The following is a 10,619-nucleotide window of genomic DNA, read 5'->3' as shown; positions in this document are numbered from 1 at the left end:
TCGAGGGCAAGGAAGAAGAAAGGGTGCCATACCATAAGAACGACGTGGATGCGACCTCTGATTCTCCACCTCACGAAACAAACCAACGGTGAACTCGTGAAATGAACTAGCTGAACGAAGATACACACATACTCTGCTTGTGTTTGCATGGCCCCTGTTTCCGTGTGAATTCGACACAGCCAACCACACGTCGCACGTGGTTTGCTTGGCCTCCACATGTTCATGCACCCTCATGTCACCCACCACCGTCTGAGGCCACGCGGGCGACACATCATCCACCTCCCGTCCCGATCAGAGATCGCCTCAGCATTACGTGCGCGCCTAATCACCTCCTCCTGATGACGCTCCTCGACGCAATCCCGTCCGTACCCATCAACCGTGTCTTTTCGCCCCATCTTTACATGTACACAACAATAAATAATACACGAGAAAGCATGGCTGCATAATCACTCTCCCTCCTGGGGACACAGACGGAGGCATCGCAACAAAGTAAAGCTGCTGAGGATAATGAACCCCAGCACAACTCCATCAGATCAGAGTGCAACATACATGAATTCATAATTTAAAGTGAGAAGATGTCACAGCAGCACATACTAATAATTTGATAAAAGTGGGGCGCTGACAATGAGACGACAGACACACCGATGACCGATCTCGGATCCTCCTTAGTTTCTACTAGTAGTAGTAGTATACGAAGTACCACATGAATGCATCTGGGTATGTATTTTATTCTGGCTTCTACTAATCACAGGGGAAATAAACAGCGAGGGAGTAGAGAGTAGGTGTATATGTGGCGCGTGTATATGTACGCGAAGAGTTTATCATCGTATCTGTACGGTGCTTATACGGGACGGCCGGATTAATGGCGGCAGCGTAGCAGCGGGACGGAGGTGGTGGGAACGGAGTACTGTACGACGTACTGATTGATCGATCGATCACATGATGGCGCAGGCGTAGGAGGGGTCCTCCTCGCACACGATCTTGTAGCCGCCGCACGGCGGGTACGCCGGCTGCTGCGGGTACGGCGGGTACTGCGGGTAGATGTTGAACTGGGGCGGCGGGGGTGCGGGCGCGGGGGCCGGCGCCGGCTCTTCCTTGCAGGAGCAGCCGCCGTGGCCGTGGCAGCAGCAGCAGTCCGACGGCCACGCCGGGTACGGGTAGGGGTACGGCCACGGGTACGGCACCTCCACGATCTTGGGCGGTGGGGGCGCGGGCTCCTCCTTCTTGGGCGGCTCCTCCTTCGGCGGCTCCTCCTTTGGCGGCTCCTCCTTGGGCGGCTCCGGTGCCGGCTCGGGGCACTTGGGCTCCTCGACGACCGCTGGCGGCGGCGGCACCACGACCTCCGGCTCCGGCGGCGGGGGCGCGGGCACCTCCTTCTTGGGCTCCTCCGGCGGCGGCGGCGGCGGCGGCTCCACGATCTCGATCTCCTTGATGATCTTGCAGGCCTTGCAGCAGAGCTTGTCGGAGAGCTTGTCCGCGTCGAAGGGGCCCTTCACGATCACCTTGTTGTTCTTCTCATCGTACTCGATGTCGTCGATCACGAACTCGCCTTTCTCTGCACGCCAAGAACACGATCAGGCTCAAAACTAACGCCGACACGAACAGCTTCTGATCGGAGGAAAGAGGACGCGCGAGCAAGCACGTACCTCTGATCCTGTCGAGCACCCTCTCGATCTTGCGGTGGCAGCGGGCGCAATCCAGGTCCACCTTGATGATGATGGTCGGCATCTGCACTTCAGACACACACCTCCCTAGTCAGAATTCTAGCCGAAATTTCCCACCTTATAGTCTCTTCCTTGGCAGAACAGAGTTAGAAAATGAAACAGAGGCGCATCAATTTTACGCGAACAGAGCAAAGAGGAGATCGATCGACCAAACCAACTGCTGATTGCAACCGGTTCACGCTATTCGCTAGGCACAAAAGAGGGAAATAATTGATAGGAAGAAAGGGTAGTTCGAAGCGTAGAACACACTCCAAAAAGAAACGGAATTAATTGGTGAAAGCACACGCTTCCGCCATCAAGAAGGTTCGGCATGGCACAATCAAATCAACTAATCATCCACACGTAGTCCTAAATCAAATGCATGTTTCTGATTGCGAGAGAGGGAGAGACAACGATGTGCATCACCTTGATTGAGTCTCCTCCTCCCTGCAATGCGAGGGGCCGAGGAAGGGCCGAGAAGGAGCGGAGGTGGAGTGGGAATTGGATGTGGGAGGGGGAGGGGCAGGCGGTGTGGATGAATACGCGGCTATATATGCGTCCGTCACCTGGCTCATCCGGAGGGGAGGAGACTTGCCGGTGGGAAGAAGAAGAAGCCGGGCAGAAGAAGCTAGAAGCTGGAAAGGCAGCGGCACACACCACACGGCCCGCCCAACGCTTGGCCTTGTTGGCTCGCACCGTCGACCACACCCGGGGGAGGCCGTCGCTGTCGTCGCTGTTAGTCGGCGTTCTCCCCGAGGATGATCACCGCACAGAAAGCTCCCTGCATTTTTCACGATGCACAGTAAATCTACTGGTGGTGGTAGAGCAGGCTGGATGTGACACTGAGCGATCAGTTTGTAGTATTCTCGCGCGGTGAGAAAGGCAAGTGGCGCGCTGGCATTCGCGCGCCTACGAGCCAGAGCCCATGGTGCCACCCGACCGATCCGGTGACTGTGGGAGGGGTCGAATTACAGTGGTGCTTAACTCTGGGTGGTCATCTTTTGCTGTCATGATGACATGATCTGAGCTCAGACAAGAAATGGACCGAAAAGAGATGACCAAACTAGCCTGCCCGGTAAGGGGCTTGTCAATGGTTGCCTGGTGCTAATCAGATGTTAATATTCACAAAAAGATGAGGACCGCAATATCTTGGCGACGGCAACTGGGGAGGAACCCAGAGGATGACTCGTTCCCTGGGAGGGAGGAGGGAGTGAACGAAAACGTTCGCCAGAGGAACTCTCCCAGCGAACCCCTCCCCCCATCCACGTAAGGCTAAGAAAAAGGCAAATTTTAACATGGTCCCTCTGACCTTCTCTTTCATGTGAGGTAAGAAGGTAAAAGTTAATCAGGTCATTAATTAATGAAATCAACTGCTTAAATCTATCATATATTCTTACCTCTCATATGAAAAGATGAGATAAGAGGGACCATATTAAAACTGCTCGAAAGAACAAGCCCATTTTTTCTGTCACGTACTGCAAATCTTGAAATCTAGTATTTTCTACCTTGTCTAAAAAATGCAAAGATGTGCAATAAATAAAAATGCAGTCATGTTTAGAATTGATCAGGTGTTGTACACCTCGAAAAACTCATAAATTACAAAAAAGAAGAATCACACATGCTAAATTTAGAAGAAAAACCTGGACACTGCCATCCCACTGCCGCATCATTAAAAAAGAAAAAGAACTTTGAAAAACTCCATGTGACCATCCACATATAATGGGGACGAGTAAAAATGCCATGTCTTAGAATATACCATGATGAAAAGAAAACAAAAAAAAGAAGTAAATATGCCACCTGATCAATACCTGAAAATTGTAAAGTTTGCATGATCTTATAGTAAACAAAAATGACATGCTCTTAATAGTAGAAAAGCCATGATCTTAAGAATAAAAGTGTCATGCTCTCAATAATAAAAATGCCATGCTCTTAACAAAAAATGGCATACTCTTAATAGTAGAAATTTCATGCTCCTAAAACTAAAAATGCCATGCTCTCAATAGTAGAAATGCCATGCTATTAATAGTAGAAATGCCCTGGTCTTTATATAAAAATGTTGTGCTCTTAATAGTAAAAATGTTTGCTCTTAAAAGTAGAAATACCATGCTCTTAATAATTAGAAATATGTACACTTAGCCATTCAAAAGTTTTCGTCACAACAATTATTGAGCTATCATGGCAAGAAACTATGTTTTTTTGCCATGGCAACGACAAAACACAAGGAGACATATTGATACAAATTGCCATGCTGCTAGGTTCCAAAATTGTCATGTTTTTGGAACCAATCATGTAGAAACTACCATGGTAAAAACAATGTCAAAAATGCCATGTCGCCCAATAAAATTTGCCATGCCATTAATTAACAGAATGTCGTGTCCTTTTTTGAATAGTTTGTGTATAAATTGCTATGTCCAGTTAAGTATTCAGGAGCCTTTCCTCCTCCACAAGAAACGTCCCCTTCCTCCTCCCTTCGGCGCCGCCGCGGATCCGCCCCGCCTCCGATGGCCTTTGGCCTATGGAGGTGCGGAGGATCTCGGCCCCCCGCCGGCGGGAGGGACCCCGTTCTCGTTTTTGCTAGGTTGAACGTCTTGGTTGGGGCTGTGTGGCGGCGGCGATCTCCCTCCGTAGCAATAATGTCTCCCACGTCCTATCTCCGTCCCGATGGTGCGAATAGCGTTGTTGGAGGATGTGTGGAGGTGTGTCTCCGTCGGATCTCATAGAATTCGACCGGTGCTGGTCTTCGGTGGATCTCTTTGGATCCAGTTTTTGTCCGTCTTCGTTCGTGTGGTTCCAGGTTTGATCTTTCCAATCTACAACTCTCTTCATCGGCGATGGTTGCTGCTCTGGTGTGTTGGTCTTTTGGGGCCTTTGCACGACGAGTTCCCGACTGTCTACTACAACAAGGTTTGCCCGACTCTGGTGATGGAGGGGCGATGACGGCGGCGCGCCTTCGGCTCGCTCCAGTGCTTGTAATCGTCGCTAGGTGGTCCATAGACCTAGTTGTAATTTTTATTACCTCTTATGTTCTCTGTACTGCCATGATTGATGAATAGGTTGGAAATTTCTCTCAAAAAAATTGCTATGGCCAGTTGAGAACATTCTGCAGTGGCAGAGTCGGCCACTTTGGGTTCCTTGCACCGTTTGCACGGATGGGTAGCCGGGTCCACCCGTGCGTGTCCCGTGCCATGCCCACACACACCTCGTGCCCTAGCACGTTCTCCGATCCTTCACGATAAGCAAAGAGAACGGTGTTGTGGCGTGTAGCACTACTCCATTGGTGTGCGGGCACGGGACCCCGGCAATGCCGATCGAGCTAGCGGTCCATGAGAATATGAGTCCGGCACATGCAATCACTACTCCAACTAGCGATTCAAATAACACCATAGTACTAGTGTAGGTACGACATTTGATACATCCTTAAAGCCTTGATTGCAACTGATCGTAGTCATTGATCGAGGCGTTGGGAGGTGGTGAGTTTGGTGTTGACCTTTCCACCCTTGGCGCGGACACAAAGGTATCGAAGTTTGTAGCAAAGTGAAGACGTCGGCAAGGGAATTTCCTTGGCACGTAAAAAAGCCAGGATCGATCGCCACTACTAGCATCGCATCGCCTTCGAAGAAAGAGATCCTCTGCCTTTCTTTCCTTCCTTTCGTCCGGTGGCTTTCCCGCCCCGCGCCACACCTATCCGAAAGGCCGGTGGACGGACTACCCGGATCTTTCGGCGGAGCATCTGGCCTGATCCAGAAAAAAGAGGTTTTTGTTACGGCGAACGCGGCAACGGCAACGGACGGGAGCATGGGGAGGGAAAGGATCCACCGGCACGCCACGGCACGGCGCACATGCCAAGGCAAGGCAGGGGAGCACTGGCTGGGGCCGGCGGCCGGCCAGCCACCGTCCTATCCTGCTCGTCCTCGGTGGTTGCAAAGGCGGCCACAACAACCGAGAGCCAGCACTACATTCCAAGGCCCAGCGACCGGTCGCCTTTGTCCAGACTCCGGAGCGCGGAGCCCGCGGCACGGCACGGTTGCTCGTCGGCCTCTCCCCCACGCCATTGTACGCTGCTGCTGCAGCAGTGCTGCCGTTCGCTGCTGGCCGGCCAGCCGGGCTGGCTGATGGCGCACCCTCACCGGCCTCGCTGGCGACGCACGCCATCCCAATCACGGTGACCTAACCCTGTCCCTCGCCGCACAGTGCCGCGATTGCCGCGCCCTGTTACGTTACTTACGCCCATCTCTGACCCATCCGGCCCGTCCGTGCATGGCTCCATGCGCCATTTGCCTCTGCTCATCTTTGTGAATTCACTCACCCGGTCGCTGTCGCCCCCGGAAATCAACCCGTCTCACTCGGGATCGCCGCGCGCGAGCCAGGCATTGCACGAGCGCCCCAAAACGTGCGTCGGCTGCCACTTCCTGCCCGCCCGCCCGGCCGGCCGGCCAGTGTGTCGGTGGTCGTCCTTGTACTCGCTCCTAACGCTAATACGTACTACGTACAGTAGAGTGCACCTTTTGACTGAGTAAAGAATTCAGTTTGTTAGCGTGAGATGTTGTGTGTGCACTGACACATGGTAGATGGAGACTTGTGCGCCACCAGCCGAAAGTCCGCCGTACGAGCGTCCATTCGAATGGTATTGGAAGCAAAGGAAGCAGTATGGTGTACTCGACATGGGGCAACCTTTGCTTGCTGATCTCGTAAAAGTCGTTTGTCTTGATTCTAGCAATTTGTTGTGTATATAGTTCAAAAAAGAAAACAATTTGTTGTACGTAGTAGGTTAGTTGGAGACTTGTTTAGGGCTGTTTGATCCCGCGACTCCATTGTAACAGGGTGCGTGTGATTGAAGAACTAAAAGAGGCGAGTTTGCGTGGCGAACTGCAATAGGTAACTCAAAATGTGCATGCACATAATTGCGCCCACACACACACGAGGAAGGACAGAAATAAGAACAATGTCAAATGAAATAGTAAGACGTGTGCGGACTAGCGGTGCCATATATTGACTAGGCTATCATGAGGTAGTTAGAACGTGACAAAAGTACAAACCAGCTTCCACCGTTCAACGGGCGGCTGATGAAATTTCGAGCTTGGAAAGTACTGGCCCTACTACAGTGCTGCTAGGCAGGAGTAGCTGAAAAAATGCTGCTAATAGGTGCAGACTAACGATTAACCCTACTTCGGATGCAGGAAAGCGAAGCAGGTCCTCCCTCCGTTCCAAATTACTCGTCCCAGAAATGGATGTATCTAAAACTAAAATACATCTAGATACATCCATACCTGCGACAAGTAATTCGGAACGAAGGAAGTATGTACAACTAGGACGCCACCGCCTTCCACTCAAGGGAGTCGATTGGACTTTGGAGAAGTAAACTAACAGTAGGTACTAGAGCTGATCCTGATCCTAGTCACGGGCTGGTTGCCATTCAGGTTCATCGGCAGCTGCCGATGCATGGAGTTGAATGGGACATGATGACAAAGTGGAGAATTCTCCCTGATTGATTCTTAAAGTGGCGGTGGTTGCAGGACGCAGTTGTAAGTAGCCGCCCGTCTCCTTCTGGGATTTGGAGTGGGTGCAGCTAGCCCGCCCGATCGATTAACAACTACACGGCATCCAATCCTGCACCGGTAGGTCGACGTGAGCACGGCGCCCGCGCGCGCTGCCCCTGCCCACGGAGAAACTCGACGGATAAACAAACATTAGAAGCATAGATGATCAAATCCAAGTGCCGTTTCTAGAGGCCAGAAAATTTCCTGGCTTCATGGCTTACTTCTCTCTGTGTGCGTGCGCTGCGCAGCCGATCGACAATGCAGCGATCAAACTGATCCGGCTGGTCCGGTACCCCGTACCCGGCCTTGCGTGGCGTGCGGTTGCGAGCGCGGCCGACGTGCGTGACGACGGCGAGCCTGGCTGTAAAGCGCTTCGGTTTTTCTTTCTCCTGCGGAATGCTGTCGCTCTTCCGCTCTTTCGTGTGCACGGGCGCGTCAGAGAATGCGGCCGGAAGCTCTTGGATCATCGGCCGGCGATGCGTTGGCGCGCGGCCGTATCCGGCGATCGCTTTCGTGCCGCGTCGGCCTCCCGCGAAATATATATTCCGGGAGGCGAGGATCGGTGACGGGCTGACCACGTGTGCCGTGGTGTGAGCTTTCGTGTTGACGGTCAGGACGTGCTGATTTTTTTGCTGTTAAATAGGCCTTGCGTGTGCCAAGTGAAAGCTGTCTTGGAAAGTTTTATATTTGTGTCACGCGCGCTCACCTTATCAGACCTTGAGCTTTGGATATCTAAATTTGAAAAAGCTCCGGTCGCGCGCGCTCACGTTATCAGCCAGTACGGCTTCAAGAGGGCGCGGCTCGAAACTTCAAGTGGTCACTGGTGTCGTGGCGACGCGACAAGTCGAGACCGGCGGCGCTGCCATGAAGCGGGCGCTGCTTCCGGCGACACCACAAGTCAGGGGTGATGACGCTGCCATGAAGCAAGCGCTGCCGCCGGCCACGCTGCACTGAAGTGCGACAAGTCGAGGACGACGACGCTGCAGTGAAGCGGTCACTGCTCCCGGCGGCGCTGCAATGTAGCGGACGTTGCTTCCAGCGGCGCGTCCAGTGAGGATGGCGACGCTGCAATGAAGCAGGCAAGGGAAACGTTTCGATCCGGTGCACCGGTCGAACTTTCCGCCGAACTCGCGCGCCACGCTGGCTCACGCGACACGGAAACAAACCACGCCGCGCGAGACACATGCACACGGTGGGTCCCGCGCGACTTTTCCTCCTTTTCTTCTACCTCCAGCCCATCACGGCCCTGCCCTTCACACCTGCCCCACGCTGGTCGCATCCTCCAGAAACTCCCTCACTGGCAGGCGAGTGCTCGCGTGCGACGGCGCCCAATGCCGCCTCTCCTTCATGGTCGGCGAGCCCCTCTCCTATCCTCCTCCCCAATTCGTATCCCGGCTCCCCGCTAGCTTCCCACGGCCATGGCCGTCTGCAACTTTCGGATCTCAGCCATGGCCTTCGCCCAACTACTGCTCCGAGTCACCGCCGGCGAAGCTATGGGAACTATCAGGGCGCAGCCACCAGAGCTGCAAGCCTGCAACCACGGGCACACGCTGGACGGCGAGGATGGGGCGCCGCTGGTCCTAGCAAATCTAACGCCGCGGTTTTTGCTACATGCTTCAACCGGCATAACATTTTGCTACAACTGGCATAGCGTTTTGCTACAACCGCGTCACGTTTTGCTACAACACACAGCCAGCGTCGCGTTTTTGCTACAAGTGTTGCAACCGTTACCTAGAATAGCTTCAACAACTGTTGAAAAAAGCTTCAACCATAGATACAGAAAAGCTTCAATGGCACTGCACAACAAGGAAAAGCTGCAACCGTAGTTAAATTTTGCTACTATCGGCGAAGTTTCTTGCTACATCGATCAAGGCGAAGCTGCGACCTCACGACGGCGGCAATGGCGATTTGCTGCAACCATAATAGGTTTTTGTTACTATCGCCGAAGGTTTTTGCTACGACCGCTGCGACCCCGCGACGATGGCGACGACGTTTTTTGCTGCAACCGTAGTTGTTTTTTGCTACCACCGGCGAAGTTTTTTGCTACATCTGTTCAAACGACACTGATTAACTGGCGGCCGTTGTCGATGCAATCCCCTGCAGCCAGCCTCAACGGCGAGGGCGGCGGCGGAGCTACAACCATCGCCGTCGAGAGCTGCAGCCGCAGGTAGAGCTGTTGCATGGGTCGAGGCGACGACGAGGACGACCGGGATGGTGGGGACCGGCGACGAGGACGCCGGCGAGGGCGGGGACCGGCGATGAGGAAGGCCGGCGAGGGGTAGGGCCCGGCGACGAGGATGGCTGCCGAAGGGGGTAGGAGGCGCCGCGCCGCGCTCCCCCGAGCGAGAGATGCGGATCTAGCCTGACCACGCGAGGAAGAAGCTGTTGGGGCGTTTTTTTTTTTTTACCGGATCCAAACGCTGCGCGGCTCACATCCAATGAGGCTCGACCGGCCGAACAATTCGGCCGGCACACCGGCGCCTATTGGTGCCCAGAAGGCAACGCTGCTGCCGGTGATGACTGACGCAGCGGTGGTACTGCTGCGAAGAGGGCCACCTTCATGCTCACGCATCTAAGAATTGTAGACATGGGGAACGAAGCAGCGGCATCCACTGAGCTGATCTGATAGCCGTGTTGCATCTAGATCACAATGATCGGACGGCTCACGAGGAGGCTTATGTACCACACTTATCAGCCGGTTGATTGGTAACAATCGCCATGAGCTATTGGCGTGAGATGGTGCGTGGACCAACGTCAAGCAATTAGTTTGACATTTAGCTTTCTGAGTTTGACATTTTCCTTTGTGACGTATGATAGACAATCTGTAAAGACCACTCTCATCTCGGCCGACAAGATTATGTCATTTCACAACATAAGGGAGAAAATTCATATGGGTGTATTCCTATGAATCAAACAACCTAATTGGACAAATCCTATGAATCAAACAACCCTATCCATAAATCCCTGCTTTACAGAAGAGGCCCTAAACATCAAGTAAAGGAGTAGAAATTGTAGGAAATAGCATTGATTATTAAGATTTAATTTTTATTGTTGGGACCCACTCAAAGAGTAGGCACCCTTCAAAAATTAGTGTATGCTGCTTATTGTCACATGCACACGGTATTCTTTAGTAAAAGGCGAAAGAATAGTTCGCTTTGTGCTCATGACGCAGCTGCGTGATTTGATTGGCTGTACACAGCTCCATTATATAGCCAGTGAGCGGTAGTCCCTTCCTTGCCCCGGCGATGTGGGACTATTATCACGGGACAGTGCTTCCTTGTTCGGCTGTTCGGGCTAGCATTGATGTAGCGGGCCACTTTCATTCGTGGGCCTAAGGGCCCGCTCAAATCCTCTCCAGCTTGTGTCTGCCTCTCTGATG

At 52.9% G+C, this 10,619-nt stretch overlaps 1 protein-coding gene and 1 non-coding gene across 2 annotated transcripts; both read right to left on the bottom strand.

Annotated features, from left to right (window-relative positions):
* Window positions 1–533: 533 nt before the first annotated feature.
* On the bottom strand, window positions 534–2,418 carry LOC123122858 (protein PYRICULARIA ORYZAE RESISTANCE 21). Its single transcript, XM_044543221.1, has 3 exons — window positions 2,130–2,418; window positions 1,647–1,728; window positions 534–1,555 (listed from the first exon to the last, which is right to left on the bottom strand). The coding sequence occupies exons 2-3, from the start codon at window positions 1,726–1,728 to the stop codon at window positions 936–938; spliced, it is 702 nt and encodes a 233-aa protein (XP_044399156.1). The 5' UTR covers window positions 2,130–2,418; the 3' UTR covers window positions 534–935.
* A 7,878-nt stretch (window positions 2,419–10,296) lies between these two features.
* LOC123126806 (U5 spliceosomal RNA) lies at window positions 10,297–10,414 on the bottom strand. Its single transcript, XR_006462022.1, has one exon. It is a non-coding gene; the product is annotated as a U5 spliceosomal RNA (small nuclear RNA).
* Window positions 10,415–10,619: the final 205 nt, after the last annotated feature.

Source organism: Triticum aestivum, chromosome 5D (genome assembly GCF_018294505.1).
Source record: "Triticum aestivum cultivar Chinese Spring chromosome 5D, IWGSC CS RefSeq v2.1, whole genome shotgun sequence".
Taxonomy (NCBI): domain Eukaryota; kingdom Viridiplantae; phylum Streptophyta; class Magnoliopsida; order Poales; family Poaceae; genus Triticum; species Triticum aestivum.
Note: the sequence above shows the minus strand (reverse complement) of the source record. Positions and strands in the feature narration are given on the sequence as shown.